At 43.8% G+C, this 19370-nt stretch overlaps 1 protein-coding gene across 1 annotated transcript in view; it reads right to left on the reverse strand.

Annotated features, from left to right (window-relative positions):
• The window catches only part of CPXM2 (carboxypeptidase X, M14 family member 2), an 87432-nt gene extending 70238 nt beyond the window's left edge, over positions 1-17194 (reverse strand). Inside the window, exons 1-2 of the mRNA XM_081192900.1 lie at positions 16551-17194; positions 7523-7624 (exon numbers count right to left, since the gene is read on the reverse strand). Coding sequence (XP_081049026.1) covers positions 7523-7624; positions 16551-16875 — 427 coding nt within the window. The 5' untranslated portion in view covers positions 16876-17194. The remainder of the gene's footprint in view (positions 1-7522; positions 7625-16550) is intronic.
• Between the last annotated feature and the right edge of the window lie 2176 nt (positions 17195-19370).

The following is a 19370-nucleotide window of genomic DNA, read 5'->3' on the forward strand; positions in this document are numbered from 1 at the left end:
ATGGGTTATTCCAGGGACATAGGCACTGACTCCTAGGGGCTGAGGCAGTTTTGTCTAACCCCCCCAAAAAATTATAAGGGGGCCAGGCCCCCTCAATATTCAGGGGAAGTCACATGACATTGTGCAACCTCATTCCCGCCCCCTCCGCCTATCCTCTGGAGAAGCTGGCACCTCTGTCCGGGGGTAATAAGCTATGCAACTACTAGTATTAGGTAGGTACCATCATTGTATTGCTTTCACAATACAGATCTACTCAGGCATGCTATTTTTATTAGATGCATATGTTTTTGCTTTTGTATTATTAAAAAATCTTCCAAAGTTATCTCTATTTTGATAATTTTATCATGTCAACTTTTTTTTAAAAAAGTTATGTTTTTATTGCTTTTTAAATGTGTCACCATTCATGTAAACTACCGTATTTTTCGCCCCATAAGACGCACTTTTTCCCCTCCAAAAATGAAGGGGAAATCGGGGTGCGTCTTATGGGGCGAATGCCTGCAATCCTCGCGCGCCCGGCAGGAGGTCCCACCGGGTGCGCAAGGCTTAGGGCGGCAGCCTGTCGCCCGAAGCACGGGGAGCCCTCCGGAGGGCTCTCCCTGCTTCGGGCGAGTGTCTGCAAGCCTCGCGCACCCGGCAGGAGGTCCCGCCCGGTGCGCGAGGCTTGGGGCGGCAGCCCGTCGCCCGAAGCACGGGGAGCCCTCCGGAGGGCTCTCCCTGCTTCGGGCGAGTGTCTGCAAGCCTCGCGCACCCGGCAGGAGGTCCCGCCCGGTGCGCGAGGCTTGGGGCGGCAGCCTGTCGCCCGAAGCACGGGGAGCCCTCCGGAGGGCTCTCCCTGCTTCGGGCGAGTGTCTGCAAGCCTCGCGCACCCGGCAGGAGGTCCCGCCCGGTGCGCGAGGCTTGGGGAGGCAGCCTGTCGCCCGAAGCACGGGGAGCCCTCCGGAGGGCTCTCCCTGCTTCGGGCGAGTGTCTGCAAGCCTCGCGCACCCGGCAGGAGGTCCCACCGGGTGCGCGAGGCTTAGGGCGGCAGCGGACTGCTTGCGCGCACCTAGAAGCTTGGGGCGCGCTGAGCTCAGCACGCCCCAAGCTCCTGGTGTAGCGCAGCGATCCGCTAGCCCTGGGAGAGCCCCGCGGCTATCCCAAGGATAGCGGACTGCTTGCGCGCACGCAGAAGCTTGGGGCGCGCTGAGCTCAGCACGCCCCAAGCTCCTGGTGTAGCGCAGCGATCCGCTAGCCCTGGGAGAGCCCCGCGGCTATCCCAAGGATAGCGGACTGCTTGCGCGCACGCAGAAGCTTGGGGCGCGCTGACCTCAGCTCGTCCCAAGCTTCTGGATTAGCGCAGGGGTCCGCTAGCCCTGGGAGAGGCGCCCAGCTCTCCCACGCTAGCGGAGACCTTGCCTGCACGCAGAAGCTTGGGGCGCGCTGAGCTCCGCACGCCCCAAGCTCCTGGTGTAGCGCAGCGCACCTGGGGGGGAAATAAAAAATTTTTCCTTTATTTCCCCCCCAAAAAACTAGGTGCGTCTTATGGGCCGGTGCGTCTTATGGGGCGAAAAATACGGTAGTTAATGATTTATTTAGCGGTATATACATATTGCTAAATATATGGTTTTCTTTTCCTGCCAAGACACCCTGACTATAATAATCTTCATACAACAATCCACCAAATATTCATTTTTCATAATGGAATCAATGATGGAATGGTTTACAAGTCAAGATCCTCTTGAAAAGAAATAAATATCAGTAGACGAAAGGAATCACACACATATAGGGAGAGCAAAATAAGCAGATTTTTACACAGTTTGGTCTGCATGAGGAGGCAGAGCAAGAAAAAGATGGAAAGGAAAATTGCTTTTTTAAAGTAGGTAACCAATATACCAATCAGATGAAAAACTGGATCGTTTCTCCTCTTCCAAAATATTTCCATTTGCTTTCTGCCAACAAATGCTTTCTTTTTTAGGTTGCTTTAACAAATCTTCAATTCTGCCAGGCACAACAAGAAAAAAACCATTCTTGTTTCTCTACAGAACCCTCATGAATGATAGTGTCTCTCCTCCACATGAGTATAGGAAATGAGACATATATAAGTAAGTTTTATAAAAATGCATAGGCCCATATCTATGCCAGCTCAAAGATTTTGGCTCATGTCTTCCCATGTATAGCATGGTCAGAATGGAGTCTATTATTTTCCAACACAGTTATTATAGCTAGTTAAATATGATTTACGTTCAGTAATCAAGTTCAATTAGAAAGCAATATGCAATTTGTATCTTAAGAATTAATTGTAAGTTCCTCTTCAAAGAAATGAGGGAAACTAATAATGTCAGTTTGTCAAAGCCTGAACTTTAAGACAGGGGCAGTGCATCCTGTTTTGCCACCCAAGGCAAAGTGGGACTGTGCCGCCGCCCCACCCCCGCCAAAGCCTCCCTTACTTGGGTTGTGTGGCAACAACGGTGGGTTCTTGAAGAAACCCCACAAGTTCTTGTGGAGCTCTTGTGAGATCGCAAAGAGTGCACAAGATCTCATGAGATTTTGGCAAGATCTCATTGCCACTTTTCCACCAATGATGGGGGCTGCAGGGGCGACGCCTCTTGGGCTTCTGCAAGTTGGCTCTGCTTTAAGATGAGCCTGGTGGATCGGGCCCGTGGCCCACCTAGTCCAGCACCCTGCTCTCATGGTGGCCAACCAGAGGCCAGTGGAAAACCAGTGAGCAGGATATGAGTGCATAAGCACTCTTCTCACCCATGATTCCTAGCTACTAGTATACTTGCATCTCAGGATCTCATGAACTGGCAGGATGGCAGGGGAAAGGATCCCAGTGAGGGGGGCAGCCGACACTGGGACATTCCAGGGCAAACAGGGGGTGGAGAAGGAAGTGCTCACAGCATGATGGAGGATGGTAAGGGGATGAGGATCAATGCACAGAATCCAGAGCAGCAGGACCCATCACCAGAGCCAGAGGGACTCCTGTCCCCACAAACAAGGCAAGCTCTGAAGCACAGGGAACAGCAGTCAGGGTGCTCCAGGAGGCTGAGGCAGGCAAGGGCCCACTGCCCAGCTCTCTAGCTAGCCAGGTGGGGCTTGTTAGCTCTGGGATGAGGTGTGTGATTCCTCAGCTGATGTAGGCTACGAACAGGTGAGGCCCACCTGCCTCATCAAGCCCAGATGTTGCAATCAGCCTGCAAAGTACAAAAGGGAAGCAGAGCTGAGGTGCTGTGTCTGCACAACTGCTCATGTTGTGGGGCCTTTAGTTGGATGCTCCTGGACCTCTATGGTACTGTGTTTTGGGTTTGACTGGACTGTATCCTGACTGCTAGACTTCAGACTTGGCTACTTGGTTTGACCCTGGACTGCATTTCCTTACCTTTGGATTTTGTGTGGCTTGACTCCTGCACTATGAACTTTGGACTTGGCTTACTGACTTGCTACCAGGTAGGCCAGGGGTTCAGGACACAGGATAAGTGAAGAATCGTGTAAGTGTTCTCTTTGCAATAGAGCTGAGCTTATGTTGTTGGACTCCCAGCCAACACAGCCAATGATCGTGAATTATGTGAGTTGTAGTGCAATAGCATTTGGAGAGCCACAGGTCAGTTGGTGAGTGAATCTCATGATCTGTACCACACCTCTCACTCTGTGAGAGGTCTGCCACTTCAGTTAGGCAGGAACCTGACAAATTCCCTTGCCTCTGGAACAGTCAATCTCTAGCTTAGCCTTGAAGCTAGGTTATTTTTCTAGTGTTAGTACATGTAAATGAATCAATGTATCCAAAGACAATGGCCTTTTTTCTTTCTAGAGAGCAGATGCTTTGAAATTCCTTTTTATACTGGGTGAGAGATTTCTTTGGCAAAGATTTGTGATTCCCTAGAGGATGAAATTTGGAAAGCCAAAATGCTCCATAACAGTAGTTGTGCCAGTACATGCCTATCAGGCCAAATTCTTTAAAGCTCCAGTCCAAACTATTAGTCATATATGGTTTGGCTTCTTCCATTATAAAACAAATGCTTTCTTTGAAAATACCTCTTCTGATCCTATTTTACATCTCATGGGGCAATGAATAGCCTTAACTCAAAATCTGCCATCGTTATTGAAACGGGAAGCTTAGAAACTTTGTAGAGGTATTAGTCAAACATTATTTCAGATGAAAGCTTTCTTTCTAGTTCACCTGATTCTACTTTATTTCCCTTCTCCATCATAAAGCAATACCCCTGTCTCTTTTAAGGTACATGTCAGAGCCCAGAACAACAAAGTATTCATTTTTCCTTTTCATTGTACTTGTTTAAACATGCTTTTCAACACTTTTTTCCAGTCAACCCTTGATGGTTTATTCCTTAATATATAATGTAGCTACTTTACAATGCTTCATTCCAAAGATCAGACTGTTTGATAATGATGTACCTGCTCTCTGTAGTGGCAGATTTGCCCCCCCCCAATGAGAAAGACACTCAACTTGGTCTCTCCCAGAGGAAGGGGGGTCATGAGTCACAAGATCAGAGTGTCCAATGGAGTGCCAGAGTAGTAGACAAGTCTCTCCTTGCCCTAATTGGAAATGCATGGGATTGAGCCTGGGACCTTTAGGCTGATTGGTTTGACATGGCCAGAACAAAGCAGTGAGATGTAAACAAACTGGGACGAGCATAGTATTTTCTAGCGGGTGCTCTTGCTTGGTCTGGAGGGAATGTAACTGAACCCAAAAAACCCCTGATTGTCCTGGCCAATGGTTGGGCCACAGCATGATTCCCTTCTACTTTGTTATCTCAGAGCAATTGACAGTTAGAACCAAATATAATTTCTGACAGGCAGAGGGAAAGGAAATCTGCCATGCCTGTTCCTGCTCTGGATGAGGGATGAGGCCAAGTTGCCTCCCCCCCCCCTTGTGTGGATATTCTTCCTAGAAGGCAAGAGATACCACTTCTCTGTGGCCCTTGGTCCCCTAGGTGATGGATGGGGGCAGCGTGTCCTTCCCCCCACTCCATAGTCCCGGGAAGTGTAACAAATGGAAGCATGTTTCAGAATTTGACGTCTGACTGTCAAAATATGTTTGGCTATTTTTAAGTCTGTATTATTGATTGATTTATTGGTTTCCATGTGGATGCAATAATTTGAATCTCTTGCCAGATTTTTAAACATAAACAGTGGTGGTGTTTTGGCTAGAGTGGAACAAATGCAAACCATTCAGATTTGATTTCGCTTTCACTATTGCCAAACAAACGAGCCTTAACATCTGTTTCAAATGATCCTTCAAAATTGTCCTGGATACTAGAAGGAACATAACCAAGCAGCCATTCAAGCTCTAGGGAGCCATGCATCCCAAGTTAACCAAGGAAGCTCCTGAACATAGGCGCTAAGAATTTTTGGGTTTGTATGACCTGACCTAAATTGAGGTAAGGATTAAACCAGGGTTGGAAAACATGTGGGCCTCCAGGTGTTGTTGGACTCCATTTCCCATCAGTCTTGGCCAACATAGCCACTGGTCAGGGATGATGGAGTGGTAACCCAACACCTGTGCATGCCTATTCCCACCACAGGCACGATGCTCTGACAGGATCCAAGAGCCCTCCCTCCTCCTCCCCCCCCAAAAAAAACGGACGGAAAAAAGTACTGGCTGCTAGCCACAATTACAATATTCATAATAGTGTAAATGTTTAGGTTCAGCCTCCTAGCAATACTTCCAATAATTCCTAATCATTTCCTGATGAGATTCAAAAGTATCAAAATACATAAGTGTAGGTCTAAGTATATTGATACAACTGAGACTGACCTATATTTAAGATAATGGTTGCAATCCCACACACATACATGCAAGTAAGTCCCATGGAGTTCATTAGCCTTATTTCTGAATAAACTTACATAAGATTGCATTGTACTAAGCATGCACTTAAATACTATGGCATATGGGGGGGGCGGGGAGTGTTTTTTCATCCTATTTTTACTGCAGATGTACAATTGTGTAAAGATGAACTTTGCACAGCTCCCTAGGGGGAACCAACCAGGAAATGTTCAGAAGCCCACAAGTGTGTAGTGTTTGCTCAGTACGGTGTAAATCTCTGGAGAATAGTTTGAAATTGGTCTGGTGTGGCCTATCATTTCTTCATGATTCATTTTCATCTGTTCTATGGCACTTAAATAATATTTTTTCCTAGGGTTATACAACATCCATTGGAATTTACCTTTTGAGATAGTTCAACTCTATATTGTGGGGTGGGCTAGTGGCATTTATTTTGAAGACTCTATAGATTTGATGGAACTGCTTAATGCAAAAGTAAACTTTACTGCTGCAGAAGTGCTTCTGCAAATTTTCTACAGGAGTCTAAGGAGAATGTGAAAAAATACATGTCAAGTGTCATGTAAAGTACAACTTCAGTTGTTTTTTTAAGTTTGTCTAGTTTCTGGGGGCCATTCTGCGCATAATGCAGAGTGAGGTGTGAGACTGAGGTAATTTTGATCCCGACTCCTTCCTACAACAAGAAGGACCATATTTTTGAATGCCCTCCCATCATAAAAAGAACCTCCCTGCTGATAATAAATAAGCGCTTTGGGAAGAAAGTTATTCTCTGTTGTGTGGCAGTTCACTACCTGCAGGGTGCTTCTTTTAATCCAGTCAAAAATATGATCTTCCCTTACAATATGATTTCTGTCTCCCTGATATGCTGGATTATTACAAGCAGGTAGTTTTTTCATTTAATCATTCAAAAATATTATGCCTTCCCTTTGCTGAATGAAGTGGTTCAGTTCAGAAAGCTACCACCTACATCTGTCCCATGCTGACCAATGGAGACAACATTCAGTCCTACTACTGTTTCAGAAACCCACCAATCAAGTTCCTTTACTATATTCGTGGAAAACTAGTTTTGTTGAACAAAATCTCTCATAGGAATGAGGACTGTTGCTAATAACTAGGCAGTTTATTCATCCACCCTTTCCCTTTCTGTGAGTTCAGTGGGGAAAAACTGTGGGCAAACTCGGTCTCAAGGGTTAAATGTGGATCTCACCCCTCTTTACCTGACCCACAGAACTCTCCCTAGACCACCTTCACCATTTCCCCAGGCCACAACCCTCACTAGCTCTACCCCCCCTTTTTTTTTTGCCTGGCTGGAATGTGTCCTTGAATTCTGATAATTCATGTTGCTTGTCTGGATGTGATATGGAGAGGGCTGGGTGAGTGCTCTCCCCCTCCACCCACTTTAACATCTTGGCTCTCCCCACCACTTCCATGTGGCTCTTGGAAGGTTGCCAAAAGGGAATGTGGCTTTCGGGCTGAAAGAAGTTTCCCATCCCTCCCAAGACTGATCAACATGGCCTGAGGTGTAAATTAAAAGTAAACACAACAGCAAAAGCTGCAGGTTTCGAGCCTGTAGTTTTAGTCAGCAGCTAATAAGAAGGTTCCAGAACACACATCTGGAACTGACGAGTGTTTAGTAATGAGCTAGGGTCTCTTGGGGAGGTACCATTTCACCTTGTTATTTCTCTCACAAAACTGTTCACCAAAGAATGAAAAAGTAAGATGCCATCTGAGAGGATTCAAGCTTACTTTCCCAGCTCTCCTCATAAGTGCTTCGTCTTTCATAGTCTCCATCTGGTGTCCTTTCGTTGCTTTTCTTGTTTTTCTCACCTTTCTTATTCCCATTTTTAACTGTAAGGAGAAAAGAAAAATATGGTGTATTGTTTTCCCCCAAATATAGACATATAAGACAAAATCCACTAAATGAAGGGGGGACCCCCATATTTTAAACCCTTCCTCTTTCTGCCAACAGCAAAAAATTGTTCCGGTGCCTTTTTCAAAGGCCCCCAAAATCAGATGACTTGGGGGGGAAAGGGCCATTGCTCCCTTGCATGTAGGGTTAGATGGGCCTGTCAGTTACAGGCTTCTCATTTTCTCATTTTTCTACTCTTAAATTCAGTTCTTCACACTTATTTATTTATTTATTTGGGCAGGAATATCCTCTTGAAAATTCATGCATATTTATTTACTGTTTCATAAAATTCATATACCACTTGGTTGTAAGAGGAAACCTTAAAGCAGTTCGCAAGTTGTGGGCGTTGTGGATTTATCCTAACAAACACGTTTTTTTGCATGCAGATTTGCCTAATATACACATTTCCTGCAACGTACTTCCCCCTCATATAATTCATATCTGTAGGTTATTTTTGCATTTTTGTACCCATTCCTTGGCTGTCAAACTGGGCTGCAAAATTCAGAGAAGTCTGAAGGGTGATTTGCATATTGTTTCTGAAAAGTGTGAATTTGGTGAGTTTGCCTTTTGAAGCATCTTAATGGAATTTCTTCCCCCCCCCCCCCGTTCCTATTGGAAACACTTGAGAGCCACTGCTGGTCAATATAAAGTATACTCTGCTAGATGGACCAATGGTCGGACTCAGTTTAAAGCTAAGTTCCTAATATTGGATACACTTCCGAAAAAAGTGAGATATGTCTTATGAATTCCCATGGGGCATGCAGTGCAATCCTGTGTGTGTTTATCTGGAAGTGAATTTCACAGATTGCAATAGGACTTGCTCCCTGGGAAGCATGCACAGTTTCTCCAACCAGTAGTCTAAACATCTACATAGACAGATTAATGGCACAGTGCACAATCTAGCCCAAGTCAAGCATTTTAAGTCTACTTTCAGCTGAAGATTTAAGAAACACACACTTAACTGTTTCTCCCTGAAAATCAAAGTGGTGTGCAATTGCTTAACTTATGTGGCAGAGTTTTACCAACAGATGTCAGGACCCGGTTCCTGTATGAAATCGGGATTCTTAACAGTGACAATCTCAGTTTCCAGACTTCAAGTGTATCTGTATCAGTGAGGATGCAAAGTTGAGAGTCCTTCAGACCAATGGGTTGATTGTGACCTACAGTATGTTTTTGTAGGCCTTATATTTTGGTACTCATGACATGACTCATAGAGAGCAGACAATTTCCTGCAGAAGTTCATGACCCAAATTCCCATAAGTATGCTGTAAATCTTAATATGAAGGTACCAACTACTTGAGTCTCGGGAAGTAGCATTAATAAAGGCTGTAAGAGTGGAACAAGCTGTGAGCTGGAAACACTCTTCCATCACTGGCAAGTAAAGGAACATGGCAGGCTTCCTATTTTATCTTCCAGACACAACCAGTGAATTGGTTTAAATTCCATCAGGGGCAGAAAACAAAGAGGCAGTGTCTTTCACATGTTATGCATTATCCATATACAAATTAAGGTGCAAATTTAGATCCTGGCCTTCACCAAAGTATTGGAGCTTGACTATATTTCGGAGAGTGCAGTTGTGCTCATGAGCTGCTTGTGAGTTTCCTATAAGCATTTGTTTGGAGACTGAGAACCAAATGCTAGATGAGATGAGCCCTTGGCCTTATCTAGTTTGGGTCCTTTTTAAGTTCTTACGACCTAATACAGAGTTTCAGAACAGGCATATGATTCACATCTAGTGATCTCAAGGAGGTTTTGGCTTGTAAACACTTAGCTGGGAGTAAATCCCATTGATCTTGATATTTTGGTTTTTAAATTATGTTCCTTGTAGGGAGGAGGACTCCACCGTACTTGGATTCCAGAGCAGACTCATCAGATCCAGTCAAGATAGATCTTGACCCAGATGAGATCAGTGGTCAGCTTCAGAATCCACAGTTTGGTGTATTTTTATCAGGTGATCAGAAGATAGCACGCTGCCCCCTGCCATTTCCCACCCCCTTTAAAACCTTTGAAATAGGTGCTCATAGAATGTGGTAGCATTCTATTGCTACAAGGGGCAATTGTGCAGAAGAAAGCATGGCAGTCCCAGTGCAGAAGTGGCAGTCCCATGTTGGCTTCCCAGTTGCCACTTGCCCCATGCAGATGTCCCTGATGCCTTGTCTCTCTTCCTCCCAGTCCTTTTTTTTGGGGGGGGGGGTCGCAGGGGTACACACACCCCTAAACATTTTGTGAATCTAAGTTTGGCATCATTGAGGGGCAGTATTTCAATATGAGTAGGAAAATGAGAGTACCCCTAAACATTTTTTTAAGAAAAGAAAGGACTGCTTCCTCCTAATAAGCAACAGCAACCCATGTGTTTGATAGCTGGTGTCATGGCTCCACTCCACCGGGCAGGCTATGTCTGCTCCAGAAGCTAGCCATTTTTTTGTATAATTCCCCTGGGAAGGGATAGAACATCTCCAAATCCCATCATTCTCATGGGATCTTTCTTCATGTACTTTAAATACATACAGCGTCAAGGAGCGCTAGCCCCACAAGTTTTGGGCAATTGGATACACTATTTCAACTGTTTTAAAGGGGAAGACCTAGAAGTGAACAAAGGCAGCTCACAACCCTTGTACCACCTCTTAAGTACTTTTAAAGGTGTGTTTGCTTTTTAAGTGTGTTTCCGGGTATTTTTAAAAGGCTTTTTCATTAACAATCTGCATCAAAGGAGGTCAGGACAGACTTCGCTCTGTAACCAAGAAATAGGATGGGCCTGATTTTAATTGGTCTATCAATCCCACGTTCTTAGCCATATTGGGCATCCTGATGACAGGTTGGAACGCCAGGATATACGGTAAATATTTTAAATGAATAAGAAAAAAAACGTGGAGATTGAATCAAGGACCATTTCTCTGGATCCTTGTGACTACCCACTATTTGAATAATTTATACTGATTTCAAACATGCTACTAGAATATGCAGCTGATAACAGTGGCAGAAAAGAAGGAAAGACTGCAATATGCCGTTTTGCCACTTGTAAGTCCACCTACTCTTAGTCTTATTTTGTGTTTCCTGAAAACACCCCTCTTTTTGTCCCCCTTTCAAATTCTGAGTCAAAAATTTGAGAATGTGAACTTTCATCACACCTCTCAGCCCAACTTTCAGTAGACTCTTTGAAGCCCCTCACTTTCTGCTGCAGCTTGTGTGTAAAAGACTTTAAAAAATTATCATGCAGGGAGGTGCATTTGCAATCAGTTTTCAAGTTTCCTGTGGTTTTTGTATCACATGTGAACCAATTGACATTCTTTTTGAAGAACATCGGTCAGCTCCCCTTCCCCCATTTCCCCCCACAGGGCTGGAATGAGCTTAAATGAGCTTATGTATAGTTTAAGCTCTCTCCTCTGAATGGAGTCCCTCTCTTTAGTCATTTGTACCATATTAGGAAAGTTAGAAAGTCTTATTGCCTCCCTGCTAATACTTTCCACTGCAGCAATCCTAGATTGCCATCATGTAGGTTTGTAGTGCTGAGGTTTATGCTCGAAAGCACTGCTGCTACCAACCACACACACAACATGCAGCAGGGAGACAGCGAGAGACAAGAAAGGGAAAAGAGATCCCCACTTGCTGTATGGCTGCAGCTGTTCTCACTGAGCAAGCCTGAAAAAGAAGAAAGTGAGACAAGAAAAGATGCAGGAGGAAGCCCTGATTCAGAGCCAGACACTTTAGTTCAAAGCAAGACGGGGAAGAGAGAGGAAGTAAAAGAACAGTGTGTGCGTGCGCACACACATGCACACACACTCATTCAGCAAAGCAAAAGAGTACCACAGCAGCAGAAAATACTGACAGTGTACACCAACCACAAGATTCAGTTCAGAACCTGACTCAGTGCTTCAGAAAACAGCCAAATTTGATTCAAGACGTTTTAGAGGGTATCGTGCTTGGAGAAACATCCAGTTTTGTCAAAAGAAAAAAGTTATAGCTGTGCGAGCAGTGAGAGGTTAAATTGACAAAAATGCTTGCCTTGTATGCAGTGTTATCAAGGTCAGCCTTACCTTTAGGCATAAGGAGGTAGCTGCCTCAGACAGCAGATTTTGGGTGTCATGAAATCATTGTTATCAATAATATGTTTTTCCTTTGAGGTGGCGGAGTGGGGGGAGGTGCTTGCAGGATTTCCTGCCTGAGGAAATAACATAATTTGACCAGCCTTGGATGCTACCCAACATGACTTGGACCAGGAAGGGGGCACCATTTGCTGCTCCCACTCAGCCAGCAAAATGTCCTGGGATAGCCCTGAAAATAATTGCTTTGCATTGCAAGGCAGAGGAGTGATTGAGCAGATAATGTAGCAAGATGGGGTAACTCAAAGTATTGTGGGTCTGTTTCAAAGTCTAGTTACAAAGCGTTGCAGACCAGAATCCAAGATAGGTATGAGGTGGAATATCTGCACTAGTTGGAGGGGAGGTGATTGCATAACTTGTGTGTGGTGGTGACAGTGCATTAGGTGCATGGCAGATTCCTATTCCAAGCAATCACTGAAATGCTTAAAAATGTACATTTCATCCTTAGCATTCATCCTCAGCATTCATCCTCAGAAATGGAGGCACGTGTTGACACTCATGGAAACGAGCACAAAAGTAGGTAAGCACTTTCAGAACCATCTTAAAGATGAATACATTCCCAAGGAACTTTTCCTGATGTATATACAAAATGCAGAACAGTCAGGATTTGTTGGTTTGGCACATCAAGATTTCAGAAATTAGAAACATAATGCAGTTTGAAAGGCTTGTGTTTCACAGGAATGCTATGGAGAAGAGACGTTTGGCATGGAGGCATTTCAGAATAAGGAATGTTCCCTTAAATAAATTACATCTGGCAACTCCAGCAAGATATTTTTATCCTAGATTTACTTAGATGGAAAACATAGTTCTCATCCTAAAAGCCTTTCTATGCAATCTTTCCCTGCCAATAAAATCTTTATATTAGGGGTGGAGGGAATACAATTTTGTTGGCTACTTCTCGTCTGGTGCAACAAGGATTTATTTGAAAACTAATGCTTAGCCTTTCATTAATGTCTTGCATCAGCCTTCACCAACCTGGTGCCCTCCAGATGTTTTGGACTACAATTCCTAGCAGCCTCAGCTAGCCCAGATGTCCTGACTGCTGATGATGGGAGTTGTAGTCCAAAACGTCTGGGGGCCATCAGGTTGGCAAAGGCTGCTTCACATGTATTATCGCAGTCCTACTTGCAGCTACCTGATTTATACTTGATTTATACAGGAATCAGAAACAGTTGGTGGAGGGGGTCCACCAACTAAATGCTTATCCTGTGCATGTTTGCAAAAAGTGTCATGCACCCACTGAAGCACATACGTCACAAGCTCCTCATATTCAAATCCTATATTGTACTGCCTATAGATTTATGATGCATGCAGCTATGGCAAGCTTCCTCAAACTCGGCCCTCCAGATGTTTTTGGCCTACAGCTCTCATAATCCCTAGCTAGCAGGACCAGTGGTGAGGGATGATGGGAACTCTAGTCTCAAAACATCTGGAGTACCAAGTTTGAGGAAGCCTGAGCTATGGTATATAATGTGCGCACACAGCTACTGTGAACCAGAAAGTCTCCTTTCAGGATGCAGTGAAGAGAGTGGGCAGTGTACACCCTGACTCACCCCAATTCCCATAGGGCTTCTCCCACCACAGTACTTGCCAGTACTGGTCCTGTTTCCCCTGTAGGACATAGAATTGTAGATAACTATGAGAATCATCTAGTTCATTCCCCTGCAAAGCAGGAATATGGGGATCAAACCTGCAACCTTGGCATTTTCAGCACTACACTCTAACCAGCTGAGCTAGCATGGATCACCAGTGGTCCTCGAGCTTCACTCAGGTTGTCCACAGCATGTCTGTGAAAAACAGTGGGAGCAGCAGGCATGTCAGCTGCTCCATTAGTCAAAGAACCTACAAAGTGAGCAGGATAGACCACTAATGGGTAGGAGGAGGCCAGAAAGATGGAGCAGGGAGGGGGATAAAAATAAATAAAAAGAAAAAAAAATTGCAAGTCAGACATTTAGCACAGTTGCTGCAATGAGCAGAAAAATAATTAAGTGCCCTTCCAGGACCCTCAACAATTTTCAGGTGGTCTATGGGGTTGGAGTTTGGGAACCACTGTTGCAGAGCATGTCACCAGAAGTCCTGCAGCCTCTCACAAGACATCCTGGCTTGGGAAGGTGGTTGTGGCAAACCTGTCAAAGCCATAGCAACACAGCATTCGCCATTCTCTCTTTAGTTACTGACCTGCTACCTACCCTTGCTTTGATAGTAGCAACACTGGCTTGCCACTTGGGCACTGGCCTGCTTTGTTGTGGTTGAGAAAGATGTTGTCTGCCACTTGGGGACCTTTCTTGCTGCCAGCTGAGTTGTGGTCAGGGCCAGGGTTCCAGGCACACACACACCCCATGGTAGATTTTTCATCTACCCTGAATTTAGTAGGTAACCTACTATCTTTCAACCTCTGCACTACATATGCAATGTGTGGTTAAGAAGAGCTGATATATACAGACTACAGGTCTTGCCAATGTGTGTATTCCTTGTCTATCTGCGCTCTCACTCACACACACACACACACACACACACACACACACACACCCCTACCCCTACTCCTACTCCTACTCCTACCTCTACCTACCTACACCTATCTGAAGCCATCAATTGCTGGTGCTGTAATAAGATTGCCTACTTATGGACCAAATGATTCTCCATGCATCCTGTATAAATCATGGAGTGTTGAAGCTGAAAGATACACAATTAGTGAAGGACACCTACTTAGTTCATGGTAGCGAGAATATCTGAGCTGAAACTTCCCAGGTCAATCCATTGGCTGCTATAGTATCTGCATCTGTATAATTCCCAGAAGTGAATTATAGGGTATAAATATGAGGAAGGCACTATAGGAAGTGTGTGAAGCAGGGGCTGTATGGCATTTATCACTTCAAATATGATGTCATCCACGATGTGACATTGGTGGGAAGGTGAAGAATAGTTCTGTCAATTCATATTATGCATTGTAGTTAAGTGAAACTTAGAATTGGTCCAATGCAACTGATTTAAAACAATGGAAATGGAAGGCCAGCTATCCATACAGTGTTTGAAACGGCTGCATTGGAACTTTCTATCCCCATTAGTTTACATTAAGCAAACGTGTGTATAAGTGTTTGTAGCATTCAGACTGCAATGAATTTTAGCCCTACTCTGATTCAAAGGAACTACTGATTGGTACCAGCTGCTCAGCCAAAGGGCACATCACATGTTCCTAATTCCTGTCCGTCAGCTTTGCTTCATTCCAGTGCAGACCCAGCTGATTGCTTGCTACAAACACCTAATTAATCCCACATGCCTTTAGTTCTGCCGAACTGAAGACAAAAGGTGGTTTTAACACTAGCCAGTTCAATTTTCATCTTCTGTACACAATCTGTTTTCTCAAATCCCATTTTACATAGGCAGACTGTTGTTCCTGCAGGCAGATTCACAGCTGTAAATTAAGGTTCCTTTATCTCCTATTGGTACTGCCCTATGCTGTCCTGCCCTTAGGAAAATAGTGTTGTTTGTCTAGGCACGCTGTGTAATTAATCTGCATAGAAGAATCTCACAAAGGTCTATCTAAAAGTCCCGTATGTCAAAAGACATGCAGAAAGGCAGTTGTCATGTTGCTACATTTCAGTGAAATGAGACTGGTGCAAGCAAACACATCTTTAAGGTGCAAGGGTTCCCTAGCAGAGTATGCTGTATCAGCATATTCCTCCCAGAGCACATCCCTCTATCTCATAAAGCCATATCATAACTGCACAGGTCCTTAATATGTTTCCTGTCCAACATTCAAACACTTTATGGTCCTAAAAATGGGGGGGGGGGGAGAGATACCTGTGCTTATGTCTTGAATGCAAATAAACAAAGGGCACAACTGATACAGTTCCCAAAATCTGGACCTTTAAACCAACAAATCCAGGTGCAAATTCTCTCTCAGCCATGAAATGCCTTGAGCAGTTCTGGACAAATATTTGGACCATATTTCAATATTCTGGGCCATATTTCAGCTGCCTTAGCTTACTACACTTAAAGTGTTGATGCAAGAATAATAAGCAATTTATGTTACATAATGTGGTATAAAATAATTAAAGTAATAGTAATAATATAATGATCATTGTAGTGTTTGCCGAGGTCAGATTTGCAATCATAACCATGTCTACTTAGAAGTAAGTCCTGTTGAATCCAGCATGGCTTACTCACAGGGAAGTGGAGTTAGGACTGCAGCCTCAGCGGCCTGACCCCAAGGCCCAGACTTTAATCACTGGGTTATGCTAAGTCCTGATTCACAATAAAAATCACAAACTGATTTTAGTTTATATCCACTGAGATCTGGCTTTTGCCGGGGAGGGCTTTGTTATGAAATCAGAAGTTCACACTTCCTAGAAGCAAATCCCAGAACCCCTATATGAACCTGGGCAACCTGCGAACAAAATTCTGCCCATCTCTACCCTTGTTGACAACATGACGATTTTACTAAGCAAAAAAGAAAGATGCACACAGGATGTGTGACTTCAAGAGAACTTTTCCTGAAATCCTTTAGAGCAAGAGAGAAAAGGAAGTGGAAGCAAATTTTAGTCTTCCCAAAAGAGTGAAGGCAGGGGTTAAAATTAGACTTTCAGACCAGCATGATCACTAATTCTGTTAGTATAACAGCTGTGATTAGTACGAGGGTGTTTAACGTCATTAGCAGCGCAGTTACTATTTCTGCTTTTCTGCTTCGGATATTAACTTATGGGGGCGAAATCCTTTGAGACCCATCTGGAATCTCAAAATTTCGGAAGTGAAAGAGGAAAGTTACCTGGCGGGGTCTCGAGGGTGGATTTGTCTTTTTTGTTGGCTTTCTTCATTTTTAACTCCTTCTTGCCCAGCTTGAATCTTTGGGGTTCTTCTGTCTCCAAAGGGGGCTCGGTTTCTTCCTCCCTTGGCTGTTCTGTGAAAGGCGAATACTCCTCTTCAGGATCTGGAAAGGAATAATAATGATCCCTGTTGATGATTTCCTGCAGATAGTAATCCTGCTCTTCCATAGGTAGAGCCCAGGTTATATCCCCAAGCAGTGTCAGATCAAAAGCACACAGCGCGAGGCAGAGCTGAGCAAAAGAAGCTTTCTCGACAAAGGAGGTCATTATTTATTTTTTTGCTTTTTCAGTAGAAAGCTCCTCTGTGAATATCCAATGTAGGATCAGCAGAGAGGGAAAAACAGATCTTGGCAGTTAGCAAACCCCAGAATCAAGAGCAGAGTCTGGGATAAGCACTTCAGCTTTGGAGTAGTTTGCAAAAGTTGCAAGTAATGAAGTGGGAGTGAGGACTGGAATCAGAGGGAGGGAGGTGGTTGCCTGAGGTCCATGTGATCGTCGGGGCTCACCAGCCAGCCAGACACACATGCAGACATACGGGAGAAGAGAGAGCTGGCATTTGGCAGGTGTTGGACTCTGTGAATCCTTTACAGATCTTTGCTCCTTTCTCTGCTTTCTCTTCCCTCCTGCTCCTCCCTGCTCCCCAGGCAATTAAAAACTTTAATCCAACTCTTGGCACCTAAGATGCTGTGTTTTGAGAACTGATATTAACACAGAGTCTAAATACTGTATATTCAAAGAAATGAAAAACTGGCCATGAGCCTCGCTCTCAAAATCACTGTACAAAAAAAATGTATCTCTATTCTCTTGCCAGGACTATGTGCAGTGGGGTGTGTTTGAATGAAAACTTGGAAGAGGGAAATGTTTTCTCCTGTGGTTTAGAGGTTCCTGCTCCCCCTTACAGAATATTAAGATTGCATTCAGATTCTATGGAACAGAAAGGAAAACATGCTTGTGAAAATTCCTTCTACTCCTCCAGCTCTTGATAAAAAACAGGTGCAGACCATCAACAGCATAGAAAGTTTACATTTTACATTTATAATGCCTTGAAAACTAAAAGGTTAATAATCGGGATTCTTTCTTTTGCAGATTTTCAGCTTTACTTTATTTTATTTCAGGCATTATTATTTTTTGAACCCCACTCAATCAGGTGGCCTTGGATAAGAGATTAGTTACCGAAAGCCTGCATTCTCCTTCAAGTATGTAAAACAGTTCCACTTGAAGGTTTTTCAGAACAGGAATGAGTTAAAAGCATCAGAAAGATACCTCACCTTCCAAAACACATTTCAACAGCAAATATAAAATGTTGGCATTTCTCTTTACTGGAGTTCTGTATCTGTACCAATATAATAGAAAGGTACTACAAATCCCATGTAACTTTTTGCCATACACAAGTCAGTGTCATTGCTAATCCCGAGCCAAAATGACAAGACCATTTTCACATTCATTTTCATCAGTTGCAAAATAAAAAGAAATCAAGTACTATTCTCAGCTTTCCCCCTGCCTCCCCACCTATGTCCAGATGGAATTTGTATAAATGGTCTTGCAAAGAAATTAAGTGACATCAGCTTTTAATTGCATAATCACAACTTTCAACGACCCAAATTTGCTCTTGCTTCTTACCAGATGTCAGTGATGGGAGTAGGCTGTGCTATGTCACACACAGCATGGGAAAGAGCTTTAATACAGGGGTGCTCCTGAATTTATCTAGAAATGTAAAATGGAACCAGTAATTCACCAATCAGCTCTTGTAGAACAGAATTTCATGGATATGCATTTTGGTATGATTTCATATGATGCAGATGTTGATGTAGTTAAACCCTTTATTACTCGCTCTCCATTGCAGCAGCAGAATAAACAAACAAACAATAGAGATTATAAATAGTATATCAATCCACTCTGCAACTGGAAAACGAGCACAATGATAAAGCTACTGCTTAAAGGTACTTAAAGGTACAAAGATTCAGCAAACACCTTGCCAAAAGGGTGTGTCAGCAGCTGGAGCCAGAAAACCATAAGAGGCGATAAAGTGCATATTTCTGTACATAGATTAATTCAATTTCTGGTCCATGCATTCATTGCCTTGATCTGAGTGCATTGTGAATATAACTTGCTTTCATAACAGAGCTCAGCTGTAGGCACAAAAAATGTCAGTGGTTGGCTCATCCTGCCTGTATCTGGACACACAAACCTTCCTCCAGGCATGTTTAACCTCCACCTTGGACAGCAAATTCTTTACAGCAGTCATTAAAACAACCACCAAATTGAATGTAACAGGGTTGGTCTGTCAGGTTCACGGTCTCTATCAATCTGTATCAACAGCAGGTAAATCATACAAGAAGTTGCACAACTGTGAAAGCATACAGATATGAATCTAATGGGACCTAAAATGTTTTTTTGCAGCTGATCTGTGAAAGATTGCATCTTGCAATGCCTTGTTACAAAATGCAACAAGAGAGACATGCATGCACCCATCCATTATCTCTAACTAGCTATACAGTGGTACCTCGGGTTAAGAACTTAATTCGTTCTGGAGGTCCGTTCTTAACCTGAAGCTGTTCTTAACCTGAGGTACCACTTTAGCTAACTGGACCTCCTGCTGCTGCTGCCGCCGCACGATTTCTGTTCTCATCCTGAAGCAAAGTTCTTAATCCGAGATACTATTTCTGGGTTAGCGCAGTCTGTAACCTGAAGCGTCTGTAACCTGAGGTACCACTCTACTTCTAAATATAGCAGCTCTTCAGCAATCTTCTGGCACTAGAACA

This window comes from Podarcis bocagei, assembly GCF_964188305.1.
Source record: "Podarcis bocagei genome assembly, chromosome: 4".
Taxonomy (NCBI): Eukaryota; Metazoa; Chordata; class Lepidosauria; order Squamata; family Lacertidae; genus Podarcis; species Podarcis bocagei.